This window comes from Centroberyx gerrardi, chromosome 3 (assembly GCF_048128805.1).
Source record: "Centroberyx gerrardi isolate f3 chromosome 3, fCenGer3.hap1.cur.20231027, whole genome shotgun sequence".
In the NCBI taxonomy this organism is placed as follows: Eukaryota; Metazoa; Chordata; class Actinopteri; order Beryciformes; family Berycidae; genus Centroberyx; species Centroberyx gerrardi.
Genome location: NC_135999.1, coordinates 27,547,089 through 27,565,466, shown reverse-complemented (window position 1 = coordinate 27,565,466; position 18,378 = coordinate 27,547,089). Strand labels below are relative to the sequence as shown.

At 45.7% G+C, this 18,378-nt stretch overlaps 1 protein-coding gene across 1 annotated transcript; it reads left to right on the top strand.

The window, feature by feature from the left end:
• The first annotated feature begins 269 nt into the window (after positions 1–269).
• On the top strand, positions 270–5,541 carry LOC139923881 (protein phosphatase 1 regulatory subunit 29-like). Its single transcript, XM_071914764.1, has 4 exons — positions 270–473; positions 1,245–1,394; positions 2,319–3,313; positions 3,960–5,541. Exons 1-4 carry the CDS (start codon positions 270–272, stop codon positions 5,539–5,541), a joined length of 2,931 nt encoding a protein of 976 aa, XP_071770865.1.
• Positions 5,542–18,378: the final 12,837 nt, after the last annotated feature.

The window sequence follows — 18,378 nt, the reverse complement described above, 5'->3', positions numbered from 1 at the left end:
CATGAGTAGTTGCTGGGGCGGCAGTCTCCAAAACCCGTCGACGTGGAACACCTAAAATGGGGACAGGACTCTCTGCCATGCTGCAAGCTCAGCTCTAATCACCGTGGAGACGCCCTTTCGCTGACCTTTCTCTGGACTCACTCCGGCACGTTCGCCCCTCACCTGCAGCCCGTCCTGTTTTGAAACTGCTTCTCACTGCCGTCCTCCCCTCAACTCCTTTCTTTTCCTCTTTTCTACTGAGGCGACCTCAGACAATCCTAATCCAAACCATGGCCAGCAGACTCCGTCCCCCCTCCCTCTCTCCCTCCCTGCTGCTCTCCCTCCTGCTCCCTGCACTGTTGCTCCTCCGCCTGCCTGGTGTGGTGAAGGGGGACTGCTGGCTGATAGAGGGGGATAAAGGCTACGTTTGGCTGGCTATCTGCAGTCAGAACCAGCCTCCGTACGAGACCATCCCCCAGCACATCAACAACACGGTCAGTATAAACCTATCTGTCAGTAGGCCGTCTCCCCCGCCAGAGGCACCTCTATTAAATTCTGTGTATTCAGGCACTTGAAGCTATGATGGTGTCAGCTAAAAAGCACATGCCATTAACTTGTCCTAAACCGTTACAGTAGCCTACCTTTTGCCTTCGCTCACACACAACGTCATGTTTGTGGTCTGTTGTGTGATTATCATGGTTGTGATGATGATGATGGAAGTGATGATGATGCTGGTGGTGGTGATATAATTATAGTAATGACGATGATGATAATAATAATAATAATGATGATTATGATGCCGATGGTAATGACAATGATGACAACAATGGTGATGATGTGATGATGACGATACAAATAAAGCCAAAGACTACAATGATGACACTAATGACAATGGTAACGATGATTATGATGATGAGGGTTGTATTGGAAAAAAATGGTGTGGTATGTGTGTAGATCAATACTAGACTATGTTAGCTAGTGACTAAATCAGATGTGTGATGGTTAACAGCTAACTAACAAGCTGAGATTATTTACACAACAACACAAAACATAACAGACACAAAATCGATCAGATGTATCAGTGATGACATGATCCATTCCCCATCAAGAACAGCACAGAAATAAGCCATGTCTTTTTCAATTTCAATGAGATGGCCAAGTTGTATTTAGAAACACAATCAGCTTGCTGAAGAGCTAAGGACCTTCACTATGGCTGCCAGAGGGTGCGTTACGTCACCTGCCCTCTATTCTCCTCTCTTCCTTAGGTCCATGACCTGAGGCTGAATGAGAACAAGCTGAAGGCGGTGCTCTTTACTTCTATGTACCGCTTCACAAACCTGACCGACCTCAATCTCACCAAGAACGAGATCAGCTACATCGAGGATGGGGCCTTCGCTGGACAAGCCAACCTACAGGTCTGCAAGCCAGGAGCAGTTGTCTGGTTTCCCCCCTCTCCCATTTAATCTTGAATAGTTATATGTTAATAGATTTCCTTTTAGTTTTTTTACATACAGAAAAAATAATAAATTTAATGAAACCGGTAACAGAAATGAGAAAAATAAAATAAAATAGAATAATAAACATATGAAACTAAACTCTACTCTAAAAAGACCATTCAGAAGATATCGCCTTCCAACTCCTTCACCCTATTCTGTGCCACATTGCCTGCATCATATCGGTTGGCTTAATCACTGTGTGGCTATTTTGGGTAGTCAAGTTGTGAAGAAGTTGTGCTGTGTGTGAATGTACTGTGAAACTTCCAAATGAAAAAAAAAAAAAAAAAGTTCAAACTACGTGCTTAAGGACTGCAGTTGAAACTCGGCCCAAACATTTCTAAAAATGTGGCTGATTGGTTTGTGTGGCTTTTGTTAAACAAATCCCACTGTGGCCACCCATGCTAAAAAATGCATGCTTCCTTCGTAATGTAAACTGACTTGAATAAAAGCATCCCCCAATTGGCTTTTATTGTATTGTATTATGTTGTGTTGCACTGAATTTGTGTTATGTTATGTTTCTGGTTGGGTTAATTACTGTGTGTCCGAGTTGTTGTACAATATAGTACAACGTTGAGTGTTAATGTATTATGAAGTCACCAAACCAAAGACATTGGTTCAACCTGCTCAAAGACAGCTGCTGAAAATATTCCAAACTGGCACAGTTATAGAAATGAAATTGATGAATGTGTGTAGTCCCTGTGAAATAAATCCCATTAAGGCCAACCATGCTAAAAAAAAATGTACTGACTCATCGTTATAGCCTACTTTAAAGGCGCCCAACAAGTGTTAAATGTTAAATTATTTCGAATAAATTTAAAGCTCTCTACGCTCTTGCTGTCTCAGGTTCTGCAGCTGGGCTACAACAAGCTGACCAACCTGACTGAGGGCATGCTGAGAGGCTTGGGTCGCATGCAGTGCCTCTTCCTCCAGCACAACCTCATTGAGGTCATTGCCACCAACGCCTTTTGGGAGTGCCCCAGCCTCAGCAGCCTGGATCTATCCTCCAACAAGCTGGCCCGCCTCGACCCGTCCACCTTCACCGTGCTCAACAGGCTGATGGTTTGCGAGCTTGCGGGGAACCCGTTCCACTGTGGCTGTGAGCTGTACAGCTTTCTCACTTGGCTGGAGGCGTTTAACAACGTCACCCACACCTACGACCGGCTCCAGTGCGAGACGCCTCGGGAGATGTCTGGCTACCCGCTCCTGAGCCCCCTGCCCGGACACGGGAGAAACGCCCGCTCCATTCTGTCATCCATCTGTCGGGACGGCATGATTATTCCAGGGATACCGTCGCTGCGGCCGGATTTAGATGGCTCGGGGATGGGCTTGGATAACCCGGACCAAGGTCTCTATCACCAGCCCACCATGTCGTCCACCGCCGACCCCACCTACAGCCATCAGATATCCATCAAGCTTCAAACCGTCTCCCTCTACACCGCTTCCCTGTTGGTGCAGATCCCACGGCCATACAGTAAGATGTACATCCTGTCCCAGTACAACTACACCTTTGTTGCGGACATCATGCCCCTGAAGAACAAGAAGGAGATAATCACTCTGGACAAGCTGAAGCCTCACACCAACTACACCTTCTGCGTGGCCTCCGCAAGCAAATCCCAGCGCTACAACCACACATGTCTGTTCTTCGCCACGCGGGCGATGGGGCCGGAGGACCAGCGAACCAATCCGTCCACCACCACCCACTACATCATGACCATCCTGGGCTGCCTGTTTGGCATGGTCATCGTGCTTGGATTTGTGTACTACTGTCTCCGACGGCGACGCATCCAGGAAGAGAAGGAGAAGGCAATCAGCGTGAAGAAAACCATCCTGGAGATGAGGTACTATAGACAGTTTTTTATGTAATTTGTTGATCAGTGATGTGATTAGTGTAGAGAGCTGAGAGGAACACTAATAGAAACATGTTTTTCCTTGAACATTAATTGTTTTGGAACCAGTACACACAAGTAAGTGAGTGCATTAGGGGTATTTGACCCATAATACACCTGAAATCTATTATGTCTGTACCTTGGTTATAATTGATTTCCTGGGAAACATTTATGCCATAGGCGTCAGTTCATTAGTTGTTTGTTTATATTGCTTTGTTTTTGATTTGAATTCATAAAAAGCCTCATTTATTCTTCTAAGTACATAAAACTACTCAATAACTTGAAAACTATTTTTTTCCCAGCCGTACCCTTTATTGAGGCTATGGGCCACGCTATTTTTCATCCATATCCTTCCAATGAGCTTTAATTAACAACAAGGATTCTGTGTCATCCTGTGGCATCACTCAGAGGACATATTCAAACTCATTAACTTTAATAAGTTGCAAGCCAAAACAAAATTATGCAATTATGCTGTTTACAGTTTTTGTGTAGTTGTATATGTGTAAGATGATGTAGATAGTGTAATAGATATTAAAATCATAATCGTGTGTTTTGTTTGTTTGGTTTTAAGTGAACTTGAATCTGCACCATTCTCTAGGTATGGCCCGGAGGCAGCAGCAGCGGTGGCTAATGACCCAGGTGCTATGCAGCGTCTCCAGGAGCAGGCCCACCACCAGCACCACCATGCTGGGGGAGCAGGGGGCAAGCTGCCCCCCTCTGCTTCCTCCAGCACTGGCATGCTCCACGGCTCAGCCAACACCAGCTCCTCCCGCCTCTCCACCTTGCCCCAGGTGGAGAAAATGGCCACCGCCTTCTCTGAGGCCATGGGCAGTAAGGGTAACTACATGGATGTGAGGACGGGGGGAGTGGCAGGGGAGGGCAGGGAGGGAGGGGTGGTAGTAGGAGGTGCAGGAGGAGGGGGGGAGGTGGTGGTGGATATGCGAGGCGGGGCTGAGAACGGGACAGAGGCCGGGGAGGATTCGGACGATGATGGCCGCGGCTCAGCATCAGAGATCTCCACCATCGCCAAGGAGGTGGACAAGGTCAACCAGATCATCAACAACTGCATCGACGCCCTGAAGCTGGATGCCTCAGCCAATGTTGTGACCACCACCGACAACGGCAACTCTGTGTCCTCCTCCCAGCCTCCAGCCTGCATCACCTCCCTCCCCCGTAATCTCCTGCCCCTCTCCCCAGGCCACCCTGGAGACCAGATCATGGCCTCCTCCCCTAAGATGCACACGAAGCCCCACCCTCAGCCTCATCCACAGCCCCACGTCCAGCCTCATCCCCAGCTCCACCAGCAGCCTCATCCCCCCTCTATGGCCCCGGTGCCCCTGGTTATGCCCCTGTCTGAGCGGCCGGGCATCAGCGGTGGGGGGTTCCTCTCCCCGCCTTACCGGGATCCGCCCCCAGCCAACGCAGTGCGGCCCCTCCAGAGGCAGCTGAGTGCTGACACAGCCGTAGCAGTAGTGGTGAAGAACCGCTGTGGTGCCCCCTCCTCAGGGGGATCTGTCAAAAGCGCCAGGGTGTTCAGCGTGGACGTCCCTGAGCAGCGCAGTGCCGACCCCTGCAAGTACCCCCCGGAGAAAGGCAGCCCCGTGGGCTGCGGTGGAGGGGGTGGAAGTGGAGGAGGCGGTGGTGGAGTAGGGGGCTGCAGTGGGAATGGGATGGGGAACATCAACGGTGGTGGGGTGAGCATGAACGGAGGTGGTATGGGGTGTGGTAACGGGGGTGGGGGTGGAGGGGGGGTGCCAGGCACTGGGCAGCAGCAGCACCACCTGGAGGTTCAGCCAGACTACCACAGTTCCGAGCACCGCCACTCCTTCCCAGCACTCTACTACGAGGGCGCCAACGACTCGCCCTCACCGGCCCAAAAGGCCTCATTCCTCAAGCCGCTGGGGCGCACCAAGCGGGACGCCACGGCCGCCTACTCCCAGCTCTCGCCTTCTCGACACCACAATTACAACTCGGGCTACTCCTCCAGTCCAGAGTATTCGTCGGAGAGCACACTGCGGATCTGGGAGCGATTCCGGCCTTACAAGAAGAGCCCCCGCGAGGAAGCCTCCTACATAGCAGCGGGCCACGCCCTGCGCAAGAAGGTGCAGTTTGCTAAAGACGAGGACCTCCATGATATTTTGGACTACTGGAAGGGGGTGTCTGCCCAGCAGAAGCTGTGAGCTGAGGAAGCAGAGTGGAGGAAGGTGTAAGGGGGACGGTGAGGTCGGATGCAACAGCAGACTTCAGAAAGGGGATAGTAGATGTTTATGTAGCAGGACAGATGATAATGGTGATTCCTCTGAGGTCTCAAATGACGTGTTGTTCCTCACTGGATCCAGAGTTAAAGGGATGTTCTCTAAGGGATGTTCTGTTGCTGTTTTTTGGAAGGGATTCAATGATAAGTCAATGATATTTTGAGAAGTTGTTCCAGAGATTAGCTGCTTTCACCACAATACAGAGCGGTGAGGGATACAAATCAAACTGTTCACCAGACTGCCTCATGCTGGGCACTTTGGTCCTCGCAGGCTTCCGTAGACCAGCTGAATCCCCTCTGATGAGCGTAGGAAAGGTGGTGAAAAGCAGGTGTCTTCTACCTCATTACTGGCACACTGTAGCTCAGCTATCTCACCAGAAGCAGCCCCATTCACGACTTAAGCCCCGTCCCTCTCTTCTCTAATCCCATCAAACCGCCATTCACAAAACAATCATTCCAGTGCACCGCCAGCACCTGCTCTCCTATAGAAGCATCATTTAGGGAGATAATGAGGGAGCGGGATGAGGAATTAGGCGCGTTTGTTTTAGAATAGCCTGAATCTCCCTCTTCGGGGGAGGACATTAAGCGATACTTATCGGGCTAATTGTTCTTCCTGGTAATTAGCCGGTATAAGAGTAGGTCGGGGAGGCTGTGTGTAGAGCATGCTTATCGATTGGAAACACCTAACTACAAGTGTTTAGTGGCGTGTGGGCATGTATATACAGTATTCGTATGCTGCTGTGAGTGGGTGGTGTTGGGGGGTGCGGGTGGGTCCTCCATTATTCTCAGTATCCTCCAAGGTAGCCAAGTGGATAGCTTAGTAAAGATGCTTTGCATATAGATAACAGCCCAGTTGGGTAGCTGTGTGTGTGTGTGTGCATGCGTGCATACGTGTGTATGTATGTGTGCTAAGCTGCCTGCCTATCCAGATAGTGTGAAGTAAGCCATTTCCAGACCCGCAAGCATTTTTGTCTCCTAGCCCATTTCTTATTTACAGGTGTAGCATATTTCTTTTGATAAGCCAAGCTATGAGGTGGGAAATTTACATTTCAATAGTGCTAGTCATGCAGAAATTACTTTGGGGTGGGCTATGCAGGTTGGCAAGACAGGTGTTGGCTCACATATTAAAGAACCCGGTAATCACATTGAGGAAGAGGGGCGGGTTGAGCGGAGGTTAGAGGTTTGCTGTAGCTGCATCTCGTTTTGAGCATGCGAGTGTTTAGGAGACAAGATAGGGTTCAGGGACGTTCGTGTATTTTCAGCAGGAGATGTATCAGCCCAAGGCGAGGCTGCATAGAAACTTAAACTCTGTCAAGCGCTCACTGCACTACACAGCGAGATAAAATGGATTCTAACAGCAAAGCGGTGGCTCCAGGGATGTTCTCAAACCGGATGACTTCCCACTCAGTATATGTGGCTCTGCTCTGCTCTGGGGGGAGCCTGCTACTGACCAAAGTGCCCTAGCAGGCATTAAAGAGGTATGATTTCACCAGTTTGTATAATAATTATGATATTTGGTTGTCCTCTCTAATATGATAAATAGAAAATAACACAAAAAAAAGTAATTGCCTGATTAAGGAAATTCTGGGTTTTGATGGCTTGATTTGATTTCATAACCACATTTTTATTTAGTTTCTTCTTGAGTTTGAACATGTGGATGTTAAAATGAAATCTGATGAAATGAAATGGAGCAAGGCTTGGTGCTATTATGGACTCATTAGGACACTTTGACGTGAGAAAGATGTTTTTCTCACCTTCATCTTACATGCAGGGAGCATTCTGATACACTAGAGGCCTAATTGCCAACATTTTTCACTGTACAAATCAGCATATGGCTTAGATCCTCAAAATGCAAGTACTTGTCATCCATATCAATTATCTTTACAGGCTCTCCCTCTATCTACCTCCAAGCTGTCAAAACATTAATTTCAGCTGGCTGTCTCGCTTTTTCTCTCACATCCATCCACCCACTCTCTCCGTATTCACCGCTGGCATCCTGATCTCTCTCCTCCTCTACCTTGACCCATCTTGATTGAGAAGATATATATTCTGTTTTAAAATATGTAATTAATTCATTCCTCTCCATGTTTTTTTTTTCCCTCGCCCGCCACCCCTGTCCAACTTAATGGGGTAAATTAATGAGTAATTTGCAGAGGTTGGTGTCGTACCATCGTCCGAGGTCAAGGGAGCGTGCTGATATTATTAACTCTGCCAGACTGGGAGCTTGATTGAAATTAATGACCGCTGCCTTGGTCTCTCTATCTCTCTCTGTCTGTTCCTCCCCCTCACTCGCATCAGATGCTTAGCCTCGTTTCACCTCTGTCCATTGCCTCTAACTCTTGTCGAGAGCGGTGGTCCACAGAAAAACGGAATAACTAAGGTCAGATTTGCATGCTTCACTGTGGCTGTTCAGGTTGGGACCGGGCCAAGGTGAGCTGGTCCGAGATCTGACCTCCTGGGTGTTATTCTTACCTCTTGAGCCTGATTGGTCAGGAAGGGACCAGGCCGCCAGTCTTCACGGCCCGGGGGAAATTTGGTCCCATTTAATCTTCCACGGGGTCAAACCCTGATATCATCGTTTTGACAGGGTCAGAATCCACCCGCTGTTTGAGGTGTGAGTTTGATGGGGAAAGTGAGAGTGGAGGATGGCATTTACTCTTTGACCTATAAAGATGTCTGTCCACAGAACGGACTCTTTTCAAAAGGTCACTTGGTAGGAGATGAATCTGTCGTTAAGTAACACACGGATTAGCTTCACTTGCATAAGAAGTGCACCTTATTCCGCTCCTTAATTAAACATTGCACTCCACACCCATCATCGCCCATACTAGACTACAGCTATACCTCATCAGCGAAGCACTTCATTATAAGTATGCTAGAATTGAAAGCTGTTAATTTTTACTCCACCAATTCTTTTGAAGGGCCTCTTGCCAAAGCTCCTCAGTGTATGGCCACTGTTTCTGCTGATAACATTCCATTGCGGTTTTCATTGAGTAACGACTTTCCCTCTGACCTCTCTATGTCAACTCTGGCAGCCAATCCAATAGACCCACTAGCGTCTACAATGGGATGTCAAAGGCACGTCATTACTCAGCTATCAGATCAATAGAACTTAATTTGGACGGGTAGGACCAAATAAAAGGCCTCTGTATCTACACACACACAAAGCAGAATCCCTCAGGCACGCAGTTGGACAGCCCCCATTTTGATAAAGGGCCCAGTTTTCTATTTTGGCCTTTTGTTCAAATTCCACTGGCAGCTCCCACCGTGTTAGGTCCAGGGAATCACCAATCAATTAGCTTTAGATTAGCACCAGAGGCTATGCAGGGGTGGAGGCTTTTTAAAAATAATGGCTTCATTTGGAAGAATGGGTAAATTGAACTGAGGGTACCTGCACTTACCCGCAAGGTCTTTCTCTGGACGTAAGGAATAACATTAGCTCAGCTATTCATAAGCACAGTGTGTCCAATTGTCATAATTTACACTTAAGTATATTAGTCATTCCTGTCCAACAATTGCCTAGGCAGCAGTGGGTTTTTTTTATTTTTATTTCAACCATCATGCTGTTATCTAAATCTGTACACTTCTCCATACACTTTTCCACTGTGGTTATGCCAAAAAGATTTTATTCTGTCCTGGCATGTTTGCTTAAAGCCATGGCTTACTTACTATATATAGTATATAGTACTGCATATATTGATAGTATCCAGTTCAATATAACCCTAACCCTAATGTCCAGCACAGACACATTGGTCCATCCATGGTGACCAAGCCTTGCTCCTCTCCCTAACAACTTCAGCTACCATATTTCCTTTGTATCTATTCATCTACAGCGGGTATTTTCAGTCGACAGCAAGGTTTTTGATTTTGCTCTCTTCAAACGAGGGGTTTCTGACTCCAGTCCTCAGGGGCCACTGTATCCGCTAGTTGTTGAGATTGACAGATGTACCTTAGGGACTGTCTGCGTGTCTCCTCTTCAGTCTAGCCAATTAACAACAATGATGGATCAATGTGAATCGGTGACAGTCTCAGGTTCCCAGAGGAAAAGCTAACAGAGAAGAATAGAGACAGCAGGACTTGTGGCAGTCTCTGAGGAGTCGAGTCAAACCCTCTCTGTCCAGATCTGTGGATCCCAAACCCATATCAGCACACTGGAGCTTACAGTCAGACATGGTGTCTCCTATCAACAAAACAAAACAACCATTCAATGGGTCTCTTTTGGCTTCCCAAGCTGGGGTCATGGAGAGTATAAGCGCCAAGAAATTTGTGTTAATGTCAAGGTTATATTCTTCATGATTAACGGGTACTTTGGGCAGAGCAGCTCTGGTGAAAAGGCAACAAGCATTTTATTAATATGGGAACTAGAAGGATATTTTCTAGCCCCAAAAGTCTAATTCATGTGGGTTTTACACTGTTCCAGACAATATTGCTGGCTGCCTCGGGGACACATTGCTGCACAAGTTTGGTTTCTCATTTCAGTTTTGTAAGTTTTTGAACTTTGGGGTTATTGAAAAACACAAATCAATAGTCATGGAAAATCGAGGAATAGCCCCCCTGATTGCCTCCCCTTGGAGTTGTAGTTGCTCTCAAAGTGCAGCTCTTTCAGAGAAACTATAGACACGCAATGGTTCCCTGGGAATGGCAGCGAGGTCTCTTTGCTCCTGTTTAATTAAAGTTTTGAATCCATACAATGAGGTTTGCAGTGGGAACATGGATGTTGTTGTAATGCTGTAAAGATTAAACGCCACTGCACTTTGTACGGATAGAGGCTGGCTTCACACTTAGGATGCATCCCAGTAGGCTTCCTCTCCTTATCCCCTTATGCCCCTTCCTCCTCCATCACCATTAAGAAGTTAATGGAATATGAGAACCAATGCTGTGAATATAACTTACTGTCACCTCTCCTGTGGTTTAATATTGGTATAGAAGAAGGGAGGGGAGGGACAGAAGGTAAGATGTGATAATGGGATGTAACCAGACGAGAGTCTCTCTGTCCCTAGAATTTTTACCCCCAACTGTGGAAATACTCTGCCCTGGTACATTTATCACCCCTTACAAAATTGTGCATTCTGCTATACAGAATATAATTTATGTTGTAAACATGTGTAAAATATATACCTTTTGAACATCAGATAGATATCAGAAACTGCAGGTTGGTGCAATTTGATAAGGAGCAGTTTCTGTACTAGGCTATACTGGGACCAGTGACAGGGTGGGGAAAATCCCGGTGTCCACTACAGGGCTAAACAGGGCTAGCCAGGGCCTACTCACTGTTCATGTCACTCAGTTACCCCACCCAAAAATTTCTCTGACTCCTTTAACATCCTGTCAGGGATTAGTTATCAGCAAGGCTGTAGTTTCAAACATTGCTTTCGATGCCTTGTGACGATAACATGCCAATTGGGGAACATATTTATCCAAATAATGTTACTGTACTATTAGTCACAGTACAGTACCATACATTTTAGCATGGTTGGCCCCAGTGGGAATGGAACCTCTTACCCTGACAGTGGTAGTGTCATGCTCTGCCCATTGAACTACACACAGATTGAAGTTTTAGTTATACAAACATTTCTTGGAGGCACAGCTGCTGTGGAGGCAGAAATAATCTCACTGGTTGAGTTAAACCTTAGTGGGCGGAGCCAAAGCACCACAGTTTTTCTGGCTAAGTAATGCTAGGCTGAAGCCCATTGAAAAAGGCAAGAGGTAAGAGAGGAGGAAGCTAATATTATGAAGCCTAACACTTTGCTACTAGCTGAAAAAATGCAATGTAGCCATGATTTATCTAGGTTAGCTAGTTAGCCTAGCTGACCTTCCAAATTCAAATTATCCATACTTACCTATAGCTATCTAGGTAAACTAGTTAGCTAACTGCTTACCTTCCAACATGAATGCCATGGACATGAGTGAATGAAAAAAGTCATTGCCATTGATATTTTTTAAATTTTGACCAGAATTCCTTCCTTTTTTGCTGTTCATGTTTGCCAGTTAGCTAACTTGCACTCTGAAAAACGGTTTCTTTGGCTCCACCCATCGAGGTTTAACTCAACCAATGAGATTATTTCTTCCTTTAGAGCAGCTCTGCCTCTGATATTCCAATCTGCGAGCTACACAGGGAACTGAACCCCGGACCCTGGCAGTGCTAATACTACACTCCACCCACTGAGCTACAGAGGACCAGCTAAGTTGGCCTTTGCCCTGGCTAGTTTCACATGGCCCTGAAGAGGAGACCAGGTTGTAGTTTATAGGCAAAAGATGCTGTCTGCTGTTGAGATGTCATTACACTGATTTGCTGATTGATTTGTGGATTGACTGATGAATCGATCAGTTGACTCATTGTCGATCAAGAGAAAGATTGAGTGTGTTCCCTTGTGAAACCGACAAACACACACAAAAAGGTGAGGGAGTCGCTACCGGTGGCCAACTGTGACAAAACACACACACACACACACACACACACACACACTCACACATGCAGAAACTAATGTAGAGAATAAATGAATATACTGTACGTGTTTGAATAGATTATAGTTACACTATATGGACATGAAAATTGAGAACACACACACACACAAACACACGCCAACACACACCTTCCCACACATTCACACAAACATACACACACCCACGTACAGTACACACACACACACACACGCACCTTGCCACACATTCACACTAACACGCACATACATAAACACACACACAGACACAGGCACCTTTATACACACAAACACCTTCCCACACACATATACATACCAAACATACCATATTCACACTTACCTACACAAAATATGGACTGAATCTTTCTATCTACGTTTACAGACACAAATGGTCTTAAAAAGTGCCAAAACGGCGAGTACAACAGAGTATGATGTGGAGGTGGAGGGGAACCAAACATCTGTAGAAATGAACTAAACAGCCTAATTGTATATGTTTTTTCTTTTGTTATTTATTTACTTCTTTGTGTAATTTATGCATTCTTTTACTCGAGTGCTTGTATTTTCACTGTTATAATTTCTCATGATCTGTTCTGATCTACTGTAGTTGGTGTATGTCAGAAATCTATGAAATTGCCTATTAAGAATTTGATGTTTGGGGAACATCTTTGTGGAGGAAAAAACAAAAGGAAAGACAAAAAAAAAGTTTCTCATGGGTCCTTCTGATCTGTCGTTGGGGGTTTCTGTGGCGCTTAGTCCACAAATCTGATTGTTGCAGATCTGTTTGCCTGTAAATGGTTGTATTAACTTTTTTATTATTTTCTAAATAACAACAAAGAGTAGTTAAAAGTTTTGTGGAAATACAGCACATTTAAAACCCTCCCTGAACCCTATAATATCAAACACCCAAAACAAACACCCAAAAAAAACAGAAGCAGAGGAAAAATTAACTAATATGAATGTTAAAATAAATCAAATATATTTATCAATTCATATGTAAGTATTTAAATGATTTCCATTTCTATTTTTGCTATATTAGATATTATACTATGGTAAAAGACAGGGAAGACGATGCTGTGTGACATAGATTGCTAGCTGGAAATCGAACCCACAGTATCGCAAGCACATATTATGCCACCCCCCACCCACCCCCACCCCCCACCCCCACACACACACACACACACACGCTGACTCATCAGGACAGCCTTTGCCACAGCTTACCAGATTTGTCTGGCTCATAAGTCCGGCCCTTCACCAGCAAATTCTGAAATTTAGCAGTTCAAATTTTGGTCAGCCAGAGCTGTCCAGGCTTTTGTTCAAAAGACTTAAAGTAGATTTGTGACTTTTCGTTCCGCTTTACATGCACAGCCATACACGCACGCACGCACACACACACACACACAGAGTCGTGTTGAAGAGCTGATAATATGCCTGTCACACCGAAGCTGTTGTCACCACTGGCCTTTTCAAGGACCTTGTTTCTCAGCCCTTCTTAAGGAGAGACAGAGGAAAGACAGCGGGAGAATCTGACTGTGTCCTTTTGGGAGATTGAATTGGCTCAGGCGCAGAAATTTGTATTATCCACTGTGAACGTGGGCGTGTGTGTGTGTGTGTGTGTGTGCGTATGTGGGCGTGTGTGTGTGTATGTTCTTGTGTCTCAGCGTACGTGTGTGTGTGTCTGTGCATTTTATCTTCCTCAAAATAACCTCTGGTGTCTGACAGTGCGGCTCTGCATGAGTGCGTCTACGGCATGAGAGGGAGTAGTTAGAAGTTTATAATGGTGCATCTGTGTGTGTGTGTGTGTGTGTGTGTGTGTTGCAGGGAGAAGCAGTGGTTTTGTAACGTAGGTCCGTTCTGTCGAGGGAGTGACGGCTGAGGCTGGGTATCTGAAACATTTTTAATTAATCTGCCTTTCAGTCTGCAGGCCTCTCCAATAAGGCTGTGCTCATTCGCTCGCTCGCTGTCACTCACACACACACACACACACACACGGACACACACACTTGCTCTTTCACACATGCATAGATTGTAATTGCTTACTGCCCCTGTCACACACACACACCATGAAAATAATCAGCTAGAGACACAGATTCCATCTCTCACACAAGAACTGATTGTAATTATATACCGCCGCGTGCACGCACACACACACACATGCACACACACATCTATGCACCACTGCAGGTACGATGTCTCTCATATATTCCTATACTGTAATTACATTGCTTCATGCATGCACACACACACACACACATTTAAAAACACATCTAATCCTCCCCCCCCAGGCTTCCTCCCCCTGTTTGCATGATTAGCATTAGCGCAGCAGGTCAGCTTGCACCCTGACGGTTAGCATGGCGGGCTAGTTGCCCCGGCTTCTGCCCCGCAGCGGGGGGGGGGGCGGGGGCGGATGGGGGCAAAAGCGTCGCCCAGCCGCACACGCCGCTGGGTTAAGTGAAGGGGAGGCTTTGAATTTTGACTTCTACCCCGGCGTTACAGTGACTCGACCTCTGGTGTTCACTCACGTCGAGTTCAGCGATGCTAGACAGAGAAAAAAAGGAGAGGAATAGAGAGGGGGAGCAAGTGAGGGGGGAAGAAAGATGGATAACGAGAAAGACAAGAGACTGAAGAAGAGGAACTGTGCTGCAAAAGAAAAAGTGAGAAAGTGACAAAAAAAATGGTGGGACACATAGAAGGAAAACTGGAGGCGTGAAGAGGGTTCAGTGAAGCTTATCTAATATCGCTGGGCTCTGACATATAGTCTATATGGTTAGGGCTTAGCTTTTGTGCCACCAGCTCTACTCCATAGGTCATGTTAAGTCTCCCACTGTTAAATCCCTGTGTGACATACAGCGCTGTGGAAGAGAAGCAGGACTTGTGAGTGGAAAGTCGCCAGTGGTTTGTGGAAAATCTGGCTGGGTGACGACTGTCAGACAAGACACTGAATCTAAAACCTGCCTGCTGGTCAGACTGTGGCTGCAGGTTCTAGATATAAATATACGCTACCAGTCAAAAGTTTCGACACAGGCATTTTTCTTTATTTTTACTATTTTCCACATTTTACAATAATAGTAAAGACATCAAAACTATGAAATAACACAAATGGACCAAAAATGCAGTGACCAAAAAAGTGTTAAATCAAAATTGTGTTATATTTTAGATTCTTTAAAGTAGCCGCCCTTTGCCTTGATGGCAAGGCAAAGGCTTTGGACAGAAATTCATACGTAGGATCAACTTCACTATTTATATTTGTCTAAGAAACACATTTCAAGCATTTAAGCAGAAGCCTTTAGATCAAAATGGCTTTAAGAGAATTAAAAACATAGTGCATTCAATTAGGTGGGTCCAGACTTTTGACTTTTTTTGCTGTGAATAATAATGTCTTGTTTGTCATCTTGTCCTGGCAAAATAAGGGTAATATGAAAAAGTGAAGTATCAGGTAGAGGAATAAAAAGTGAGGAAATATGCCTTTTTCTATCCATCCGCAGGCCCTCAGCCAAATGCCTCTCAGCCATGTTCTGTCCATGTGGTGAAAACCTCTGAGAGATCCCGAAATACAAACAAAAAGATGCATTATCCATTTGTCTGAGAACGCCGTTGTCATTCTGTCCCAGTGGCACTCAGCGCGACGCATTAAAATATTAACAATATTGGAAAACAGCGACGGCAACACGCCTCCCCTTGTTCCTTGAGCATCGCTTAAATAGCAATTGCTGTGGCAATTACTAACTCTGGAACATGATCAGAGGGAAATGCGTTTATGCTTTCGGTCGCTCCCCGGGGCGAAGGAACACTGCACATTTAATAACACGCATCCAAATAGAGAGAGAGAGAGAGAGAGAGAGAGAGAGAGAGAAAACAACTCCAGACCAAGCGGATGTCTGGGTCTCGACGGCATGTGAGATGGTTATGAAGCAGGCCGTTCTGCAGCAGAGGAGATAGGCAGCGCTGCTACCTATCTCCTCTGCTTTAGTTAGTGATTGCCTGAACTTGTTGCATTCAGCTGTGGGTTATATGTGCAGATGGAGAGAGCAGAAGCGAAAGTAAGATGAAGAAAGCAAGTCTCGGCCCCTTACAATGCGACATGTCCTGTGGCAGCATTGCATTCTGGTCTGTTGAGAAATTGGTCTCTCTCCTCTTCTACGATGGATTTCTCCCTGTATGATGGTTGAACGTCTCTTGGTGCAAAATGGCGGCTCTAGAAAGAAGCCCTCGCTCTTTGATTCTTAGGGACTGACACCAAAACCTGACGTTTACCGCTGATGTTTTAGACAGTTGAGAAAATTTCTGCTATCAAACGTTATGGTCAGGGGCGGTCTTACCATTTGGCAAAGGTAGGCGACTGCCTTGGGCACCGGCCGCCAGAGGGCCCCACAAAAGACATGAATAGAACTGGAATAGAATACTTTTTTTTTTTATCAATTTAAGAGAAATTCACTTATTGAAAAACACCCCTCTCACCCCCTTCTCACTCTGGCTATAGCGGGCTAAACAACTTCTAGTGAGATTTTGCTACTTGACTTGAAGCTCATTCAGTTAAAACAATAAAAATAAACAAAGCTACCCAAGTTTATATATGTAAAGGATGGATTAAAACACAAGAGAGCTGGGATTCAGGGGGCCTATGCTTACCTTTGCATTGGGCCCCCAATTGACTAAGTCCGCTCCTGGTTATGGTAGCTGTACTGGGAATATGTTGGCGTGACGTCGTGTTGTTTATGTTTGGCCAGTTATAAAATACACCACCAAAAAACAAAATGGAACCAGAAATGCAAGATGCATGCAAGACACTTCCAATAGCTGTTTAACTAACAGCATTAGTGTGTTATAGGGTGGATCTTTCCCTTCATGTTTTTATTCCTATGGTTTCTATGTGTGGTCAATGTACAGATGAGGATGATGATTTGTGTGTGTGTGTGTGTGTGTGTGTGTGTTCAGTGTGTAGTTGATGTTTTTATGTGTAAGTGCAAGTGTAAGTGGGTTTTTTTTTTTTTTTTTTTTAAGTTATATTTACTCCCTCATCCCTCACAGTGCCGTGGGTCAGTGGTTCAGTGTGATGTCACACCGTGGTCCCCGGTTGCCGAGCAATCGATTACAGGCAGCAGCAGCGGTTGCCGGGGGCGACAGGCGGAACAGTGAAGGTTGCTAGGCAGCGGATAAGAACACAGGCTCTCATTAATTGCCTTCTGCCGCCATGGCAAAGAAACTACAGGATGGTGGATATTGCCCCGGGTTGTAGGCTTACACACACCCAAATACACATATACTGTATGTATACACACACACATGTATACAGGCACACAGAAACACACACACACACACACACATCTAATCATTTAATGACCTTTCTACACCAGCATCTATCCATCCTACCATGGGAGAGGAAGTACTGGATAGGGGAGAGAGAGAGAGAGAGAGAGAGAGAGAGAATAGGAAGGGTTCAAGAGAAAGCGCGATCGATGGGTAAATAATGGAAATCCATAAGAAGGAAGCAAGGTAAGAGAAAGATTATTTTTTTACGGTGATAAAGGCAGAGGCGTCTGCCTCTAGTGGGACAACTGTATGTTGCATCATCCCCATGACTTATACTGCACCATACACTGAACAACAACAGCCTTTATTTTGTGTAGACTAAGGCTGCCTGTACATAAACTCAGAATATCTGATCCGTGGCCCAGATCGTCTTACAGCTGTCTAAACAGGCAGAGATCAGATGCTGTTTGGTGTCTACCTGTTTAGACAGCCACGAAGATGATGATCTGAACCACAAAGAGGTAAAGATGTGACGTTTTACGCCTGGGGGAATCTTGCCTCATTTAGATGTGTCTTTCCATGTGCTGAAAATCCATTGTTTTTACTGTTGTAGGCTAATTTCAATTGCTTGTCTGGAAAATTACAGCCTGCAGGCAGTGAATTCACACCCATCAGCGGCTGTCATTTAGTGTGAGCGGGTCAGAAACGCATTGAGCACTCTCCCATGACAGCCGAGCTTTTAATCATTTGATCTGATAAGAAAATCATCATGTTCTCGAAGTGTGATTCAAAGTAGCACTGTGGCAGAAACACGAGGGACAGCTATCCTTCTGTTTGTGCTGTCCTGTAAAAAGCTACCTTGCTAAACAGGTAACACTATACATCTGTCCTCTTTTAAATTCCTCTTAGGTGAAGAGCAACCTGATTAAACGGGCATCGTTACGCGATTGCCTTTTTCACGATCCTCTAATGTATAAAACTGCCTGATTAAACGCGGAACACAACACACCGGTCTATTTGACAGCGCTCTCGTGTTTAAAGCTACCTGATTAAACACAGCGCCGTACAGCTGTCTC

What these genes read in the sequence shown, in the direction of transcription:
- LOC139923881 (XM_071914764.1), top strand. Translation starts at nt 270, where the DNA reads ATGGCCAGCAGACTCCGTCCCCCCTCCCTCTCTCCCTCCCTGCTGCTC. An exon ending in CCCAGCACATCAACAACACG is followed by an intron (nt 474 to 1,244) that starts GTCAGTATAAAC and finishes TCTCTTCCTTAG; the next exon opens with GTCCATGACCTGAGGCTGAA. An exon ending in CTGGACAAGCCAACCTACAG is followed by an intron (nt 1,395 to 2,318) that starts GTCTGCAAGCCA and finishes TTGCTGTCTCAG; the next exon opens with GTTCTGCAGCTGGGCTACAA.